The sequence below is a fragment of the Mirounga angustirostris genome, unplaced genomic scaffold, assembly GCF_029215605.1.
Source record: "Mirounga angustirostris isolate CCGP_5_RB_7025 unplaced genomic scaffold, mMirAng1.0.hap1 SCAF_5, whole genome shotgun sequence".
Taxonomy (NCBI): domain Eukaryota; kingdom Metazoa; phylum Chordata; class Mammalia; order Carnivora; family Phocidae; genus Mirounga; species Mirounga angustirostris.
This window is the reverse complement of record NW_026991713.1, coordinates 111,977,182-111,997,452: the sequence shown is the minus strand read 5'-3', so window position 1 is coordinate 111,997,452 and position 20,271 is coordinate 111,977,182. Positions and strand designations below refer to the sequence as shown.

At 47.2% G+C, this 20,271-nt stretch overlaps 1 protein-coding gene across 14 annotated transcripts in view; it reads right to left on the bottom strand.

Moving 5' to 3' along the window:
• The window catches only part of SVIL (supervillin), a 228,871-nt gene that overhangs the window by 8,882 nt on the left and 199,718 nt on the right, over positions 1-20,271 (bottom strand). For all 14 annotated transcript variants that reach the window (XM_064591887.1, XM_054507300.2, XM_064591886.1 and 11 more), the window contains 12 exons: positions 19,366-19,543; positions 17,142-17,314; positions 15,395-15,550; positions 14,016-14,152; positions 13,247-13,394; positions 12,988-13,133; positions 11,498-11,673; positions 9,315-9,459; positions 8,695-8,971; positions 4,193-4,344; positions 1,778-1,883; positions 955-1,162 (listed from right to left, as the gene is read on the bottom strand). In XM_064591887.1, the coding sequence (XP_064447957.1) occupies positions 955-1,162; positions 1,778-1,883; positions 4,193-4,344; positions 8,695-8,971; positions 9,315-9,459; positions 11,498-11,673; positions 12,988-13,133; positions 13,247-13,394; positions 14,016-14,152; positions 15,395-15,550; positions 17,142-17,314; positions 19,366-19,543 (2,002 nt within the window). The remainder of the gene's footprint in view (positions 1-954; positions 1,163-1,777; positions 1,884-4,192; positions 4,345-8,694; positions 8,972-9,314; positions 9,460-11,497; positions 11,674-12,987; positions 13,134-13,246; positions 13,395-14,015; positions 14,153-15,394; positions 15,551-17,141; positions 17,315-19,365; positions 19,544-20,271) is intronic.

Sequence of the window (20,271 nt, the reverse complement as noted above, 5' to 3'; positions counted from 1 at the left end):
GCCCTGGGGCCCAGAGGACGGATTGGACCAAATGATACTTCGGTGGCATATTGTGGCCCTGGAAACTTTCCACTTTTACTGTTCAGACATTACCACCGTCCTCCGGGGGTCTCAGCCTGAGGAAGCACTAGGCATCCCCCGAAAGCTGGGGTGACACTGGGCTCTAGCTGGCTGTCTACGGGGCCTGCTGGGCTTGGGCTGCAGCCCCTTCTGGACGGTGACTGCGCAGGACAACCCACTCCCTTGCAGGCTTTCTCTTCCTGCTTCAGTTTTCCCTCTCCCCCTGTGGCCCTTGAGTACTGCCCCGGCACTGGGTGCTTCCTTGGGGAGCTGCCCGAGTGTGGGGGCCTGCCTGGGACAGGAACCAACCCCAGCCCCTGCTGTGCTGTGCCCCAGAACTGGCCCAGGCAGGCCGACCACTCCCTGGCAGGTGGCTGCCTTGGAGAATGCGGAAACACGGTCGTCCTCTGAAAAGGGGGCATCTCCTAGTCGGACACGGTTGGTTGGTGGTCTCCCCAGCTCTTCTTCAGCTCAATGCTTTCTAACTTTCCATGGCTCTGGCAGAACTAAAACTCTGACCCCTGAAAGATATTTGAAATTTGCTCTCTTTAAATGACTAAGGACTCCAGGCTTTTCGTTCAAAAGATGAACTGTACCTACAAAGAAACTAAAGCACTTGTTGGGGTCATTTCCCTTGCTCCTCACTCCACCTTTTATGGAGGCAGGTAAATCCTCAGAAAGTGGGGGAAGCCCTCACATCAGCAGTTTTACGGGAGATGTGTGTCACACCCGCTTGGAACGTGAGAGGCGCTGACGAGGTTCATAACTACCCCCTGCTGAAGTCACTTTAAGTACACCAGGGTTTCTATGGGCTTCTACTGGGTATCCTTCCCACCTTAGCCTGTGTCCCACAGGGAAGCCCCTTCTGGAGAGGCGCCCACGCACAATACTCACTGTTCTTTGATTTTATTTGCTGCAGTCCTTCCAACCTCCTTCGTGTGGGCTTGGGCTTTGCATCCGTGCCACAAGTAAATGAGGGCTTTATTTACGTTGAGGACAACCATGGAAGTCCTGGACCTCAGGCTACTACAGTGACAGGCCACTTCCAGCAAATTTCCTTCCACGGGCACTTCTCCTCGCACACAGTACAGCCTCCACTCGCCTGCAGGGGGCACCAGCGGCACAGAGTTAGGCCCGGTGCTGCCCCCAGAGCTGCCCTCCATCGGCAGTCACCAGCCAGCACCACCACCCAGCCCGGCCCAGCCTGGGGCGGGCAGCAGCTAGCTTACTGCAGGCCCAGAAAGCACATCCTTTTGAAGTTAGAAGCAGGTTCATGATGTAGAAAGACCATTTTTACAAATTTATAAATACCCAGGTAAATCCTGTAACAGGCATATTTTAAGAGGCTCTGACGCTAAGCACTTTTTTTTTTTTTTGGATGCTGGCCCCCCAAAATCTCATAATTTATCATGGACGACCCACTGAATTGTTTCCCTCTTAAGAAGAGACTGAGTCACTGAGAGGATTCAGTTTAAGGTGGAGTCATCTGTCAGCCTCCTGCATGCAAAGTCCTATCCTGAAGTAAACTCCACAGGACTGGGGTTGGGATGGGGCGCTATGAGCTCCCCATACAGCTGATTTGTAAGGCAAATGTTAGGAGGCTTTCAGGGGTAAAGACACACCTATATAAAAGGAGATTTACTTTAACCCCTCTTGTGTATAAAAATATCTTCCAGGAGAGGGGAAAAAACCAAATTCCAATAGTAAAGTGACTTACTTTGTGCATTTTCTTCTTCCTCTTCCCGTCTCCCAGAGTGCACCACCATGCCCCCCTGGAAACACTGCAGAAAGCAGGGGGGCTCCTTTCCCTGCAGAACCTGGACCTTTCAACGTAAACACATTCAAATAAGTAACATGTACTGGGTTTCCAGAGTCTTCAAAATAATACATGTCTATGGTAAAAAAAATCTGGAAACTATCAAGAAATACACACAAAAGCCAGTGATAATACTATTATCTCAAGATAACCACCATAAAAATTCCAGGGCCTAGCTTTCCTTTCCAAGTATTTTTCAGGTATATGTCTTTCCCAGGCAAAAATAGGATTGCTGTTTTATGTTACTTTATACTGATTTTCTTCACGTGATGTATTTCGGTCACCAAAGGCTCTTGAAACATGAATTTTGACATTTCAATGGCATTCCATGGTACAGATGTAACATGACTGATTTAAACACATTTTCAACAAAGTCTGCCTCTCGGCAAGGAGAACGGCTGATCACTTAGTAATTCTGGGGGAAAGAACAGTCTCTTTTGCAACCATGCCCAGAGTCCACTCACAGTGCCGTGGGCCTGCCGACCACGGCCTCGCCCTCGCCTGTGAACCACTGTGTTCCAGCAGGTGGTAGCTGCTCATAAACTGTGTGGGTTGACTCCCCTCACTCTCACTCCGGCTAGACATTTTCCTTTAACAAGGAAACTGTTGACTGAGCCCGGCAGTCCAGGCACACCAAAAGGTAGGAAGCATTTCCCACCAAGTGTTAACCAAGCTCAGGGCCCGTTCTGCATAATTAAGTGCCATTTTGTGGCAGTGTTTTATAGGTCTGGAGTGTTCTTACATCTGTTGGCTTGACAAAAAAAAAAAAAATGCAATGCTCAAACTAGAGAGGTTAAGACTCAAAATTCTAAGGCGGATTTTGAAGGCATGATTAAAACATGGCCTTTACAAAAATTAAAAAGGCAGTTGAAATGACCCACAATTAAGAAAAAATTAAAATGCAGTGGTCTCTAACAATTATTTACAATTATTATATGGTCTACAGTAGGAAATATATACTTTTTAGGGAAGAGGAGCAGCTCTTAGAAGGCTAAAAGTGAGTGCTGATCTGTTCTGGAGAAAATTCACCTGTTCTCTTCCCTGGTGCTATTGTGAACTACTCATCCGAGGTCCTGAAGATATTTGCACATGGCATCACGTTCTCCCCAAAACCCCACAGTCAACTCTTAATTACTAAAGGGTGGGACCCGAGGCAAAGATAATCCGAACATCAAAAAGTACTGTTTACAAAGCTTTGGCATTGGCATTAAACAGGCCCTGCGGTTACAGTGGTGGGGAAGACCAGCACGCACTGTCTCTTTCATGCTTGCAGGGAAAGACAGAAAATAAATGAGTAAACACAACGTATTCAAAGTGTAAACAAAATGACAACTTGATTATGTAGTTTTAAGTAGTGGTAAGAATGGTAAGTGCTAGAAAACAGAGTAACAGGACAGAGAATAGGAAGGGATTTGGATAAAATAGGTGACATTTGAACAGCTATCTGAATCTTGAGGTTGAAAGTTACTGTGGATACAGAGGAACTTGTGGGAATGGGAAATTGTGCAAAGGCCCTGGGGTAGAGGGAAAGAGGTCTGAGCAGTGGCAAAGAAGCCTAGACTCGCCCCGGCCATGGTGCAAGACAGAGGGAGGGGGGTGCAGTGGCCTGCCACGAAGGTGGAGGCGCACCACCAGGAAAACGCTGGGACTGCGGTCCAAGTGTGCTGGAGAACAAGGGAATGACATGATCTGACAGGATCCAGAAAAAAAGCACTCAGGCTGCTGTGAGGGATGCAGATGATGGGAATCCTAATTTTTATGTTAATCTCTGATACTTCCCTAGGACAGATTTGCGTAAGTGGAAAAAGTGATCAGAGTTTATGAGGATTTTTAAGGTTCTTGAGCCAAACTGCTTTCCAGGATGGCTGTTTCAGGCTATCCTTCCCACTGGAAGCATCCTGCTAAAAATCCTCACCAGCCTCAGACCCATTCTTTATAAAACCTCCAGCAGTTTTAGAAGTGGAAAACAGCATCTCTTTGTTTCATTTACCATTCCTTGAGTATTAGTCAAGTGGAAACTTAAAAAAAAGAAAAAAAACCAAACCACTCACTGGCACTTGGTACTTGATTTGTGGATTTACTATTTGCAGATGCAACATCTCCTTTAAGAGCACATGACTCCCGGCCAGGCAGTGGGGAGGTGGGAGTGGAGGCCCAGCCTGGAATCTGGGGAAGCCAGCCAGGACTAAGCGTCCCTTGCATGATGCGGTCTTTGTTCACGGGACTGGCTCTTCAGGGGACCCGGCCCCAACCCCGGGAGCTCCGCAGGAAGGCCAAGTCTCTCCTCCCCTGGGGCAGCCACTTCCCAGGACTTACCTGGGCACCCCTCTCCTCATCCAGCTCCACCGTCATCAGAGCCGACGTGCCCTTCTCGCTCACGGTTGACTGCCGGCCTTGCCAGAAGAAGTAGACACACTTCTCTTTGCCAGCCACCCGTACCGAGTGCTCTCCCTTTTGTCGACTTCCCACTGCAAACACAAAGAATCCACAAGGGCGGAATAATCAGAAGAAATAGCTTTTGGGCCTGGGGCTGAGGAGAAAAACCATCTTCCTTCCCGTTAACTGATCCCGAGCCTCCAAATTGGAGAAAAAATGATCTCGCCTTCTTGATACCCTGAGAAAAACACCTGTCATCCTACAGAAAGGCGGCAGATCTCCAAGTATGTGACAGAGAAAAACGGTGGCTGCCGGAGCAGGACTCCCAAAGACACAAATGCATTTTCCGTATCACGCCATTTTTTTGGGCAAAAGATTAGCTGGTAGAGAAAAGATATTGAGAACAACAGCTGGGCCAGCTTTAAGCACAAAGGGAAAAGTTTAGTCTGTGAAAACGATTCTAATCAAAACAAAACAAAACAAAACACCACTCTGAAGTTTCCAAATTCTGTCAGAAATGGAAGAGATCTATTGCTGACATATCACTTTCATAAACGAATCTGGGATTTCAATCCTATCTGTCCCCAGGACGGCAGCCAGGTTGGAGGGACTCGGTCAACCTTAGCAGCACCTAGGACACAGATCTCACTGAAGAGCAGGCGCGGAAAGTTCACTGGTCAAGGGGCCATCTTTAAAAGGCCGTATTTTAGACCTTGCCTCGCTACTTTTAGGGTATATACCGCACTCCAGACTCCGCTCATTCATTCATTCATTCAGCAGATAGTCCCCGAGCACCTACAGTGTGCCGGGGACTCTTCCAGATATCAGGCTAAGCCAGACGGACTGCTCCCCTGCTCTCATTCAACCAACAGATGAGCAAGACAGTCTCAGATAGTCCCAAGTGCTCTGAGAAAGACAGACGGGGGGACGTGACCTGGGGCAGGGTGAGTACCGATGGGATTCCCTGTTGAGGGAAGGCCTCTCTGAGGAGGTGACCGATGACAAGAGGACAGGACCTGCAGGCAGACCCTTCTGGAATGAATGAGGTCAGGAGACTAAGCTGTTACCTCAGATGCCTGCCTGGGTGGTCCCAGAAAGTGGTGGTCAACAAGGGGAGAAAACAGGCGGTTATAAACCCCAACCCCCCTCCCCCCCACTTATTGAAAGTTAAAGATGATAACTGGATTCTCTGGTTCTATATGAACTCAGTTTTTCTCAGCTCCAATCCCATTTACAACATCACAGCTGTCTTGAGGTTTGAAGGTAAGAAGAAAGCTCATTTATTTTAAGTTCTTAGGAGGCCAGGGCCATATTTATTTGATTTTTTTGGCCGTTTAGCAAAGCACTCTATAAACAGTTTCCATAAACGATTATAATACTTCTTACAGCACTTTGCCTAAGCACAACCTTCAGTGCCGTCTTTTGTGGACCTGAACTGGTCAAGTTCATGTATTTTTAAGTGGATGAGATGAAAGAGAAACAAACCATCAATGAATAGGTCAGGTATATTCACAATTAGTTTGGAAGCCACTCCTTTGAAATTTCTGCTACTTTAGATAGGAACAAAAGTTTGCCTTTGATTAGCAAATCCCACTCTTCAAAGTAGTGAAAATTAGTCCTGTCAGCTGGGGAGAGATATGCTTAAAACAGGTCACAGAAGTTGATACATAGCTTGAAATTTGTTAGCACTTAAATACATTGTGTAAGTATATATTCAGGTTTCAATAATAACCAATGTTTTACCACCTACCATCCTCATGTGGACTTCAGTATCTACATCTAAAATAGAAATATTTTCTTAAAATAGTTTTCAGTATTTTTCCTTGGAATTTTCGTCAGTATACCCAAATTTAATCCTACACACAACTTAATTCTTATTCCATTTATTTTTAATTTTAGCAAAGTAAAGATTCAGCTTTCATCAGTAAGACATTACAGACTGTAACCTTTATAGACTTGATCAGATGGCTAATTTAAAGTGTTGATGTCTCGTGCCTCAAAATACTTTCCAGAGTCAGTTTGTGACCAGTAGCTGTGTTTAGGAGTAACAGAAGACACGAAGAACATAAAGAACTGCTCCTGGTCAGGTGGTCTTGCAGCAGAATCCCATTTACTGCTCACCGACTCACGGCAGCTCGAGCATGTATCATGCTCCGGAGCTGCCTGGCTCTGTTACTGGGGCAGGACCCAACCTGCCAAGGTCTTCCATCTCCCTTCCCTGGAGTGCACGGTTCACTCCCCAAGGAGTTTCTCTGTGTGCCTGTGCAGGCTGCCTGGTGTCTGCCAGGAGGATGACTGTCCTGTCTCTACAGCCAATGGTTTCTGCTGACCCTGTCCCGCAAGAGCTTCCCGAGCTCCGAGTTCAGTCCTGTTTGCAGGTGCGGCCCTTGAGGGGTACGAGTGATGAGGGGCTGGACCGCAGTGGCCAAGGGGCCACTGTTCATGCCACTGGGCTATGCTTCTCTGCTCCCAGAGGGACTGTCTGGAGATCTGAATGCTCCCTGCTCTAACTTAATGCTCTGCAGCTGGACTTCTTCAGAGTTGTAACTTAGCTCATAAAGAAGCTGCTGGAGCTGGCTGTGAGATGTGCATTGTGTTTACAGAAAGTATTTGCCTGGGCGAAATCATTATTTCTTAGGGGCCTCCAAGAGAATAGTCTCTGAAGGCCTCAGAAATCTTGGATTCATGTGATTCACAGTGATTTTGCTTGTGTTGCTTAGGACATCAGTGACGATTATTTCTGTGTCAGGCACATGCTAAACATTATACGTATTAGATTATAACTGTAAACATGAGAGACGATGGACTCTGAAAAACAAACAGAGTTTTAGAGGGGAGGGGGGTGGGAGGATGGGTTAGCCTGGTGGTGGGTATTAAAGAGGGCACGTTCTGCATGGAGCACTGGGTGTTTACGAAAACAATGAATCATGGAACACTGCATCAAAAACTAATGATGTAATGTGTGGTGACTAACATAACGTAATAAAATAAAATAAAAAAAAAGATTATAATAATCTGTGAGCTGGGTATCATCTCTGTTTTCTAGGTGAGAACACCAAAGCTCAGACAGGCTAATTCACTTTACCCACCTTGCAGAGCTGGTATGTAGGGCCTGAGAGAAGATGCAGGCTGTATGGCCCCAGGACCTGTGGCCTTTCCTCCAAGTCCTAGGGCCTCCTTATGAATGGGAAGGGGGCTTTCAGTGTCCTAATCTGCTCTCTACTCCCCGTGTGACTTTGGGTGGGGGCCCTACTGAGAAATCAGCAGAACGACACGGTACATCCCGGGGCGCCTTGGGGAGGCACTCAAGGACAGTGTGCAGCAAAGCCCCCAGTGCTGTGCCTCGTGTGCCATGGGCTGGGTGGGCCTCCAGGCCGGGGGCACCCCCCGACAGCCCTGGGTGCAGCCTCCGATTCACTGGCCGCCAGCAGAGCCCGCCTTGGGGAACCCAGCATGACGTCGCTGCTTCACCCACACCTGCCTTATTGGCATTTATGCTATATGCTTCCTGAAGGCAGGGCCGGATGGATTTACCTACTCCCTAAAATAAGTGTCTTATGCCCAGAAGACAGATGCGGTGCTCAGTAAATGCCACCAGGTGATTAACAGACTTACTTTTGATCAATTAGGAAAGAAATCAACTGGTTTTGAGTCTGCGGACCTCTCATCAGCAGACCACGGCCTCCACTGCCTGGGGCCCCAGGGCAGCCACAGCTGGTCAGCAAAGAGGCTGTCTGAGAGGTGAATAAACTCCCGGGGGCTGAATCTCGAAATCACAAGGTTGCGACAAACTCCTAAATGGCGGGGCTGAGGGAGGACGCTGCCGAGAACTGGCTACTTCTGGGCAGGGAAAAGGGGTTCTCCCTCCAAAGTCCACTGGCTCTCCTCCCTCACTACCTCTCGTGCAAAGCACACAACTGAGTGTTTTGCTTGAGTATTTCACCGACAGGAACCACGAGCAGTTTGACTATGTATTTATTCTACCCGATCCACAGAGCATGTTAATGCTCCCAGCCTCAGAGGAAATAGCTTCTTTTATTTTTCATAAATCTTTTGTGCGTTACCACACCATTTGGTTGCAGTTCTAAGTCATCCAGATAGGCTTCACTTAAGACTTTCATTTAAGCAGTAGACAGCCACATGGCAAATATCATTTGGAGGCAAATCATCACTTTCCCAGAGAACCTCTGGGGACGGGGCAGGGGAGGGAGTGGGGGAAGCAGAGAAACCTTAACTTCTCTAAGGAAACATGACATTCGTTAGCAATGCTAGCTCATCAGGATCCATCTTTAAGGTTGACTAAGTGGTTCTCAAAGCGAAGGACCAGATTGGTGCACTGTCCCCACGGCTGACGGTAAGGCAGCGCGCACGGGGAAGGGGCTCTAAGAAGTGCTCCCTCCCGGGCCCGCGTCTGCGTGAAGAAAACGGAAGTGCTCACTGACCTGCGGTGCTCACCATGTACTTCCACTTGACTACATAGGCGTCTCCCTCGTGGAACTGCCCGATGCTCTGTTTGGGGAGCCTGCTGTAGTCAAATTCGAGGATGTGCCAGACATCCACCGAGACACTGGCAACCTCAAACTGCCTCCTGTCGTCCCCTTCCACCAGGCCGTAGCCACGACCCACGTTCACCCCGTCCAGCACGGTGCCTGTTGTCACCTGGGGCACCACCACCATCCGCGCCACATCGTACGGCTTGGCTTCGGCCCTAGGATCATCCTACGAGGGAACGTAGAGTGTTGGTTCAGGGGCCTGTTCCTACAGCCATTTCTTGTCATACTCACTGCTGTTTCAGAAAGTCAGGCTTTCCAGCTCTGTCCCGGCATTTCACTGCATTTCGGGGAAAGACTACGGAGGCCTGAATAGCCCCCCGTGACAGCGAATGGGTCGCCTGTAAACCCGGAGGCACGGGCAGGCCTACTTCACCTTGGGAAGGTAGAATATAACTGGAAACCCGTTTGCTGTCTCCCAGTAAACCCCGGGAAGGCTTTTAAGCTTCAAGGCCTCTGTTGTCGGGACCTCAACCAAGGCCTGAGGTTTAAGACTTGATTCCCAAAAATACCTTTTGCTGGGCAAGTTCGCTGGCGCTCTTGTCATTAGGTCTCTTCAGCTCAGTCCAATCGAGAAATTTCTCTTTGAACAAAATAGTCTCATTGTGTTCTGTAAGTCTCCCGAATATTGCCCAATCAGGTCGCCCCTGTCCTTTTCTGAAAGGGTGAGTGGGTGGGGGAGGAGACAGGAAAAGAACCGAGATTAAGCCATGCGAGAACAAAGGAAAGGAATCGAAAACAGACACCCGTGGCTACTGAAAACAACTCAGAATACATTAGTGGTATAGAGAATGAGTGGTTCATGTTGTCAGATGAGTGATATTTTAGTATTTCAGCCTGATGCCTAGCAAGGCTTTGTGTGCATGGAGTTGATGTGCCTGAATGGGATGTGAATCCCATCTGGACTGGACTTTTCTTTCTTTCTAGCAAATTCTTGTATCTGGGATCCTCTGGGGGTGGTATACTAGACCGGGAGCTAGGAGAAGGCAGGAGCCACATGTACATCGTCCTCGCCTGCTCCATGCACTCAGAGTCCCCTGCAGGTGCTCACCACGTGTCTGTCACTTTAATGGGTCAATGGGAGGGAGGCAGAGCTCATCCTGAATTCTCTATTAAGTCCTGTTACAACAAAGCTCTCCGGTGTCCAGGAACAGATGAAATTCTCCTGTTACTAAAATGAGCATACTTCCATAGATCATAAAGAGAATATCTGCATATTTATTTCCAGGCCACCAGACATGACAGTGGGCTGGGGGAGGGGGAGCACAAAGGCACAGAAAGGTAAGTGGCACAGCCCAACCTGGAGGCCTGGTCCCGCCTCAGGATCTCAGAACTTGAAACTGTTCCTAACACTGGTAACTCAGAAACAGGCAGAGTCGAGGAAATGGTGGCTGAAGAGGGTTCGTGCGGGTATTGCTCATCCTTCCAAATCAATCTTTGGTTGTGAATGGAGCCTGGGATGCTGAGCCGTGCTCACTGGGCCCTGCTGTGTTCTGTGCTCCATCACTTCCTGTTTCGTCAGGACTATGGTTCTGACGTCACAGCTAGGGCACATCAAGGGGGCTGCCTGTTCCTGGGGAGACTGCCGGGGTGAAGTACAGTATACAAACACTTCCACCTCGTACTCTTCCAGGACTCTGGGAACCAAGTACCAGCCACTCTGGGGAATTCAGGACTCCCTTGCAAGGCTGGGGTCTTTCACGGCAAATGTCTGAATGACCATTTTTTATATAAATTTTACTCTGCAGACTTGCTAGGATGCCTATCGGAGGAGACTTGCTTTCAGCTTTAGACAATGATCTTTTACGGTGGGAGCCAAGCAAGCATGAGAGGCAGTGGGTTGTGGGGTGAGCTGGCGAACGTCTTCCTTCAGAATGACTTCCATGTTTGAACTGGGCTAAGTCTGGACACCTCAGTGCTTCAGCCCCTCATCTGGTAGGAAAGGCTCAGTGCTTAATCTTGGCTGCCCCTTAGGAGGAGCCCTGAGGAGGCTCTTAAGACCCCCAACACATAACCCCCACCCCACACGAATTGAGACTACATTGCTGGGGCTGGCGCTGGGGCTGGGCCTGGTATGTGCATTTTTTTTTAAAGCTTCTCAGGTAATTCTGATCTGCAACATGGTGAGAACCAACGGATTAGGCGCTCACTCATTTACTCCCAGTAGGAAATACTAAAATTACAATCATTATTTCAATACAGTATCCTCCCTCTCACTCCCTGCCCCCCGAAAGGCACAGACATCACCTACTGCCAAATAAATGGCAAATCCTGGAATTCAAAAGCTATACTGAGAAGGTGTGAAATTAGAAGGAAATATGTTGCTTTTGCACCTTCAGATCAATGGCGGAATTCCAGGTCCTGGGAAGCTTCTCAGATCAGCATGTAATTTGTTTCAACAATTGCTACTCATCTGCCAGGACAGCACCTGGAATGCCGTAGGTGGGAACAATTTGTTCACCTCAAGGAAGGAGACTGAACACAGCGTCCAGAAGATGACAGCATCCATAGTCCTGCATCAGTTCGGCAAAAGCTAAGGGAGTGTTCTTTCTGTGAACATTCAGGCTACTGCCTGCAGTCAGTGATGAAAAGGAAACCCTACGAGGAGTGACAGTAGGGGAGCGTGGTGGGGACTCGGGCCCACTGAGGGAACCTGCAGGCGCTCTTCCACACCATCAGCACGTGACGGGAATACCTGGGAATAAGCGGATTGCATTCTCCCGGATCCAACGGGTTGATGTCACAGTTCTCGTAGTCAAAGGTTCCGTTCCATAAGTGCTTTGCCAGCTGAAAAGCTATTTTCCGTTGTGCCAATGTGACTTCTTTTCCATGCCACACGTACACTTCACTACCAAAGTCAAACACCAGTACCTGGGAAGACGGCAGAGAAGAACAGGTCAACGTCAAGGTCCTGCTCCGGTTGAATGAGGGTGTGTACTGATCGAGTGGGATGGGTGTGACCGCTGGCGAGGCCCTGCCACACTACCCTCTGCCCTGTGGCCCTCATTTCCCTCTTGTCCTGAACTCGCAAACTCCGTGGCGAGTTGTTTAACTATGTCTTCCTACCTGCCTTCTTTCCTTTCTTTCTCTCTGTCTCCCTCCTTTGTTCTTTCATTCACTGAGCATATACAGAGGCCACTTCTTAAATGCCAGGCCCTGAGGACCAGGGAGGTGGTCGCCCCTCCATACAGTTCCAGCACCCTCCAGGGCACAGACCATACCGTACTTGCATTTACAGGACTTTACTATGGGTTTGCTGAGTGGATACGTGAATGTAATGCTATTTCTTATTTCCATGCCTGTGGTTTATTCGACTCTTTCCTCTTAGACTAATTTCTTCCTTCATGTCCAGCAATCCAAATCCTACTCAACTTCCAACTAGGCTCAATTGCACCTTCTCTTTAAAATTACTCCTGATTATTTCTTTTCTGTGATTTCGTTTTTCCATTTAATTGCCCACGCATGTCATACAATCCACCTTGCTTTGGATCGCATTCTTTCTAATACTCCTCTATCCAATGAAATTTAAGGTTCGTTTGTTCTTTTCCACTTTTTCGCAACACATATAAAATACAGAATGGTAATGACAATGTATGTATTTAGTAATCATTTACCGGTGTGAGAGAAAAAAGCAAATTTGGCAAACCCAAATTATATAAACATGCATCTATTATTCCTGCAACTTAAGGACTGAAAAAACTTCATTTAATGTTTATAGAAAAATCAAGAGATAGGGCTAAGGACTATTTACATTTTATTCTCTGGTTATACTGACATATACCTGACACATAGCACAGCATAAGTTTAAGGTATAAGGCATAATGACTTGATTTATATATATATATTGCAAAATGATTACTACAATTTAGTTGACATCCATCACCTCATACAGATATGAAAAGAAAAAAAAATACAACAAAAATACAAAAAAAAAGAAAAAATTACATTTTGCCTAAAACAGAAAAGCCTGACACATGCCTCCTCTGAGCAATATTCTGAATTCTATCCTTGTATTTAAGATGGAGTGATGGTTTGAATTCACAAGTAAATATACTTTAAAAATAGGTCACTGTTCAAGACCAGGCAGGACCACTGGCCAGCATTTCTCGGGCACTTCAGACCAATTTTATTGGGCAGCCCCGTGCAAAGTGCTCTCTTGGCGAGGGTGGCCCCCACACACTGTACCTCTTTTGACTGCAGAAGGGAGCACTTGGGAGTCTTCCCCCAGTACTCATCATCAGGGACAAGTTTGTCATCCACCAGACGATAAATGCAGTTTGTTTCAATTATGGCAGCTTCGTAAAGTTCGTCTTCTTTTGGGTCTCCAGCAGCTTTGGGATAAGAACAACAAGACAGTATGACATTTTACCCTGAAAGGTGGCCGGTTTAGAAGAATGAAGTAGGGAATAAGAAAAGTCTCAAGATTCTCTGAAATAACTCTTACACTGGTAGCTGTTTTGGCCTCCCAGAAGCTTCCAGAAGTCTTTGGCCGCATGAGTGTGTGTATTAATTCCTTCTTCAAGAGTTTGGACATAAGTAGCTCTACAACCAAGTTCCCTCTTTGTCTGAATTAAACTTGCAAGTTCTGAGGCCTGGAGAAAGGGAGGAGGAGCACAGTTAGCTAGGCAGACAAGCCTGTGGTGAGGCAGAGTGGCACATACTGAAGTTGGAGGGGAAAAATGGCAGGTCTGCAAGGGAGACCATGTGACCACAGGGGCTGCAGGCCCTAGTTCTTGGGTATTTTCAGCAAGGTCAGAAGAATGGAACTCAAGGACCACGGGTACAATTCTCTACAGCAACAGCTCTTTATTTTCAAATTCAATAGACCACTTGTGAAGTTTTGGAGAAATACCCATTCTCTGGGCTTCTGCCCATGAGATTCTCATTCAATAAGCCTATAGCAGCATTTCATGGGTACCTGGGATAAATGGCTTTGAAGTGATGTGCCAGTTCCTTTTTCACACAGGGGTGAGAATAGGACTTAAAAACTGATGAGATAGGTCATAATCCTTCTAAAACATCCCACGCACGCACACACCTAATGAATGCTTGTTTGAGAGACATTCAGCAAAAGACATACTGCCTCTCCCTCCTCACTTGAATCAAACATTTGGCGTCTGAGAAGCCTTGTAAAGATCTAGCAACTGGTAGAACTTTCTTTGCTGTGTAAAGGAGATGCTTAACGGAACAATTTTTATTTTTCAGATACCAACCTTTGCCTTTTCTATGACATTTGCAAACTCTCCTACCCACACGAAGCAGTAATGGGGAGAGAGCAGGAGGAAGCAGTCCCCACTGTTGAGTGACGAAGCTCGAGGTTCAACCAGTCTGGTCTGCACGTGTCTTCTTCCTGTAAGGCAGGAGGCAAAGCGTCACCACCTTCCCAGAGAGGGGAACTCTCCAAGCCACAGGAAGGACCAGGAAGCAGCCCTGCTCCAGACTCCTGCAATTCTAAAGATTCTCGTCTGCCGATACCGGCTCCATGATGCAGAGTGGTAGAAGGGGGTTTCTGGTGACAGCCTTCTAGATTAGTCTCCCTTGTTAGTGCTTTCCTAAATGTCACCATGAGTCTTAGGACCACCACTGGAGTCCTTTTACAGCACATGTGTGGATTAATTAGGTTCCCTCCTCCAGGTAAGTTAGCAGACGTGCTCCTTTCCCCCTTTCAGCTCCTCTCCTGGTCCCTTTCTCTGCGCTCAGCCCACCTCCTGCATTCCATAGCCCCTGCTAGCCACACCGCAGGTGAGGGCATGCCTTCCCACAGCATCTTCTTCCTGGGGGTTTGCACGCTAAATCCAGGGCAGTCTTGGAGTCAGCTTGGAGGGAAGCACTGCTTTGTGCTGCTTTCCACACCTTCTCCTAAATGACTGTTGATACAGTCACACTGATAGTGTCATCTCGGGGTCAGAACTCGGGAATAGACGTTGGGTGTCTATGCTCGTCACTAGTCCGAATGCACTAAAAAGGCCAGTGGTCATGCAGAAACACACGGGACACCCTCCGTGAAGGATATTCCATGCAGCCTCCTCTTGCTGAGTACTCTAGAGGCAGCTAAGTCTTTCCTCACAGCTCACGGCCTCTTTGGTCGTCTCCCTTGCTATTGACAGAGGGGGTGCTAGAGTGGAAATCTAGGTCAGCTTCACTTGCCTCTGCTTTCCCTGGATTCCTTCTCCAAGAACTTGCATCTCTGCCTCTGGCCCACAATGACCTTGCTCACCTCAGCGAGGAGCGAGTGGAGAAGCCTCCACGAAGACTTCGGGGGCATCTGGAACTGCATGACAGCATGGTGGCGGGGCTCAGGGGGCAAGGGGAGGTGGCAGCAGAAGCTGAGCTTCTGGAATGGGGAAGACCTGGATGAAAATCCAGCTCTGCCACTCAACAGCCGCTGTGACCTCAGGCACGTCACTAAGCTCTCCAAGCCTCACTGGGCGTCACATCTCCCACCTCATGGGATTTGTGAAGCTTACGTGACAGGAGGTGGCGCAGCGCCCAGCCCACAGTAGGTTCTCTCCCCCTTATAGTCAGACCTCCTGGTGTTACCAGATTCAAACCCCTGATCCACATGTGATTCCTCTCTGCGGCTCCTAAGTACCTTTAATCTGTAACAGCATCAGCTTCTTGTAGGGCACCGCGCTATTGTTGGAATTCTGTTCGGTCAGGTTGACGCTCCGCAGGCTGATGTTGCTGAAGTTTTCTTTACTGGCTAAACCAGCCAGAGTGACTTCTGAGAAGTTGGAGTTGGAGGACACTGGGAGGGTTGAATAAAGAAACAATGGTGGGGGGCAAGATGGGCAGGTGAAATGACAATGTTTACAATCAGAGATTCATCATCGACTAGCTTTTTCTCAGAAAGTCAATCCCGAGGGGGAGAACATGCTCAGGTTTGGTTGACGATGCAGCCCAATGCTGAGCCACTGTACTCAGGATTTAACTCTGTACTGAAAGTATCAGCTGCTTGTGGACACATGTCACACCTCACCTTGCAGGGGGACAAGAATCGAGGGACAGTGTGGACCAGCTATTTTGGTATAAAATCAAGAGCTGGACACACGTGTTGCAATTCCACTGAAAGCTGATATGATTCCTAACAATGTTTAGCTGTTAATGCAAACACACTCACAAGGAAGACTATGAGAGGTCTTTCAATAAAAGTCTTTATACGTAGAAAAGCAGGCACTCTTGTAGGGATGTGGTTAGTCCTAATCTTTTTCCTGGAGGCAAAGTGATCAACTAGATAATCTTGAGGTCTTCCGCTCTCAGAATTAAGACTGTTGTAACAAGATGCTGGGTTTTCCATGTACACCAACAAATGTGTACATGTCAATCATCACAAAGCCATCCCCAGGCCCCCAAAAGCGGAGGCAGAGGAAAAATACCTAAAATTTGTGCCAAGAAGCCTTTATTTCTTCAACTGATTGTTTTTAAAAAAATGTCTGTGCTAGAGAGGAATTCAGAAAATTATTTTGCTGGGATTAGGGTCTTACACTACTTGACAATTCATATGGCACAGAAGTTTTGAAATATATTTTCTTAGTCAATCAGTTATAATGAAAAGACTCAACTACTTCATGTAAATGCTATATTTCTAAGAAAAACTTTTGGAAGTAGTTTTCTGAGTGCTAAAGGAAAATACAAATTATAGCAAGACTATTCAAGCTGGCAAATGGTGTATGCCCTAATTACCTTCATCAAGAAAACCACTGTTTCAGAACAAGGGAACCCCACCTTATCAGGTTGAGGAGAGCAGAGCAGCTTAGCCTGAAATGGGACACAGAGCACAGAGCTACCTCCTCACTCCTATTCACCACCTCTACCCCAAGGCCCCAACGCTACCCAGTCCACATCCCCAGTTCCGAGGCTCCTGAGGCTCCTGTTAAATGCAATTTGGAAAACATTGGTTTATGCATTAACTAATAATATGAAAATCTAGGGTTAGGAAAAGCAGTAATTTGGGACATTTTCTCATGAGCGATCACATGATTTGCTCTCGAACAAGATTAAGTGGGGAATTACTGTGTTTGGGCTCTACAGAGCTGAAAATGGGTTGAACTACAAAGCTGAGAAGCATCCTTCTCCTCCAATCTCTTGAAAGAAAACTCAGCAAAACAGGATAATTTAAATTAACAAAGTGAACAGACGCTCCACACTCTAAGAATTTCTGTGAAAATCCTTTCCATTCCAGGCGGGTGTGCACGTGTGTGTGCAAACTTACTCATTTTTATTTGATGGGTGTCTTTTGAACACATGATTGGCCTTAGCAAGACAGAAAAGATGATTAAAATCACCTAATCACCAGACCCCAACACAGAGGCGGGGTGGTGGTGGTTTCATATACTCACTCTTTTCTACTTTCATCCGCTTCGACTCCATGAAGGCAACGTTTAATCTCTGCTCCGTGTATTCTTGAAGGAGATCTTCTCTGGCTGCCAGCATTTTCAAGGGATTTTTGGAAGCCTGAACCCGACGCTTGGGCCTCACTGCGCGCTTGTGCTCGGCCACAGAGGAGGTCAACCTGGGGAGCAAAGTGGAGTTGTAGCCTTGGTCTGCATAGCCTCCACGCCTGCTTTATTTGGGGGTCTCTGACCTGAAATAACAGTCTCTACCATTTTATTTCCTGATTTCGTTGTAAGTCGTACAGTTCCTTCTCCTGCCTGCCACTTCCTGACATGGAGACAAAGAATCTTGGAGATGGGGGATTCAGGCCCATTTAGTCTAAGATCCCAGAGGCTCCCCACCGCCCACACCACACCCTGTGGTTTCTGCTTGGAGGGGCATCTGGTGCTACATGGGACAGCTCATTCTACTACTGGATAGCTCTGCAGGGTAGGAAGTTCTTCCTCACCCTTATCACACCCATGAACTCCTCCTACTTCTCCTGTTGGAATATTACACACGTCTACTTCTTCTGTCCCTGGGGAGCCCTTCAAGAATTTACAGCCAGTCATTGCTTCTCGATTTCTCTTTCCTCCAGACTAAAGGTTCTTTTTACACAACTGGTTTTCAGTTTCCTTAGGAACTCCCCCACAACTAGCCTCCTCTCAACCCTTTGCACCTTTCTGAAAAGTAACCACTGCTTTGAAGAATGTATTGAAATAAAATAGGTCCAAGAAGCCAGCTATAACTTCATACACTGACACAACTCTCTGGGGGCAGACCAGACATGGGGAGGTAAGCGATCCAGTCACATGGTTTCCTGACAGATTCCACTCCTGCTCTCAATTTCCAACTGCATGGCCTCTGTGCTATTATATATAATATGGTCCTCCGTGTGAGAGTGTGTTTATAAACATAGATATAGCTCTATAGATATAACGATTTAAGCAATGACATTTGGGTTGGGAGAAGATGAGAAATGGTAAAATGCCTGTGTATGCAAATACACAAAATTTCACTTAAAGGCAGGAAATGGCAAACTGTTCATTTTTTAAGATAGAAAATTGAGAAAAACTGAAAAAAATGGGAAATATGCAAAAAATGCAGGAAAATGTATGGTGACCCCACAGTCTTCTGGAAGAGACAAATGTGGTCCATGGCTGTAGGCATAGCCTGCCCAGTGTATACTCTCCCTGGCTTCTGGTAGGAAAACCTTGACACTGGCTCTGGGGCATCCAGAGACCAGCTCTGGCCAATCAGCACCTTCTATCCCCTTGGCTACAGTGATTGCTTTAGGGCTGGGCTCGGGCCCTAGAAAATCAAGCCTGGAACTTGGGCTGGCGGGAACTGTGAGAAGAGAAGCTGTCTGTGCTGGAACGGCAGAGTAGGTAGCTGAAACATCCACAGCTGGGGTGGCCACTGTCCACCACATGGTTACAGCTTGGCTGCAGCAAAGCAGCCCGAAGGAAAAGCGGCAAGAGAAGAGAACTCATTCTGAGGAGCCCCTGGAACCTAGTTCACACCTTCACCTTTCAGTGAGTGAACCTATAAATCGCTCCACACCTCTCGTTTGCCGAAGTCCGTTTGACTTGGATTTCTTTCTGGCACCTGCAACTGAAGGAATCCTAAAACCATAATTGCTTTCCTGAGGTGGTTTAGTCATGACCCTGGGTGAAGAGCGACCCTTGGTCATCACTGAGAAGGCTCTCAGATCTATTCATTTCATGAATTATTGTAAGTTAAGTAACACGCTGTATTGATTTTCTAGCTCGTTGTAGGAGTTTGAGCCCATGTGATCCAAATATTTTTCAAAGTTACGAGTAAGAGTTCAACATGTCAAATGAAAGACAGTATAGAGACCTCTCGCTAAATTTATGTTCATCTAAAAATCTGCAAGACAATATTCAGTTATGTGAACAATCCAGTGACATTACTTTTATGGACCAGGGCAAACATCCGTGGCACACGCTGTGTTCACCGACATTCTGCCCGAGCGCACATCTGTTCTGGAGCGCATGTGTTTCATCTACCTCATGTGTCTGGCTCTAGAGAATAATCATGTGTCTGTAAGGAAGGTCTACGGCAGAAGGCGGTGACAGCGAGAGAAGATCCTCATAGAGGTACCGTGTGAAGGCTGACGAAGGAACCAGCCATTCTCAGTGGTGAAAGATGGAAACTGAAATAACTCACTTAGGGGCATAAGGATCGAAAATGACATCGAAATCCTCGTCCAGCTCCACGGGGCTTCGAGGCACAGTGTCATCCATGCTGCGGTAAAATCTGGCAAAGGTCTCGTCATCGTCCAGCTTCATCACCTCTTTCACAGATTTACCAGTGACCGTGAGTACGGTCTCCTGCATCCCACCAACTACCAACAGATGAAGAGAATACATGACATCGGATTTGTGTCCAAACACGACACCAACTACACAATATCTTCAAATTTATTTCCCCCTACATTCCAGAAGTGGAGAGAACATGACAGTGAGGCCCAGGGTCCCACGGATGCTTCCTGGGCCTTCCTTGACTTCTCCCGGAAGGACTGCCCATCTTCAAAAAGCTTGCACCACGCAGGTGGTAGGAGAGAAGGAGGCCATGAAAGCCCACCGAGCATTTCTGAACTACTGGAGGTGGAAATGGCCTCAGCCTCATTCTAGATCAGAAATCGGTAAAAACTTTTTCTAGAAAGGGTCACATAGTAAACACCATAGGCTGTGCTTGGGAGGCTATATGGCCTGTGTGGCAAGCACTCACCCCTGCTACTGTGCAGAAGTGACTCTTCGCAACACATTAACAAGTGAGCATGACCTCGTTCCAAACAAACTTCATTAACGAAAACAGGTAGAGAGCTGGATTAGTTTCCTGACCTGCTGAGCTAGATCACCGTTCCATATATGCAATGAGCTTCGAGTTGTTTGAATTCCTTGCCTTGCCAGTTTCGTTATTATATTACACTTTCATGTTCCTGGTATAAAGTGGTCGTCTACATTATCCCCAAGCTATTAGGAGGTCACTGTCAACAGTAGCGACTCCCAGTGCTTAGTATTCGATTGGTTTCAAGTACTGGACATTTTTTTTTAAAGATTTATTTATTTA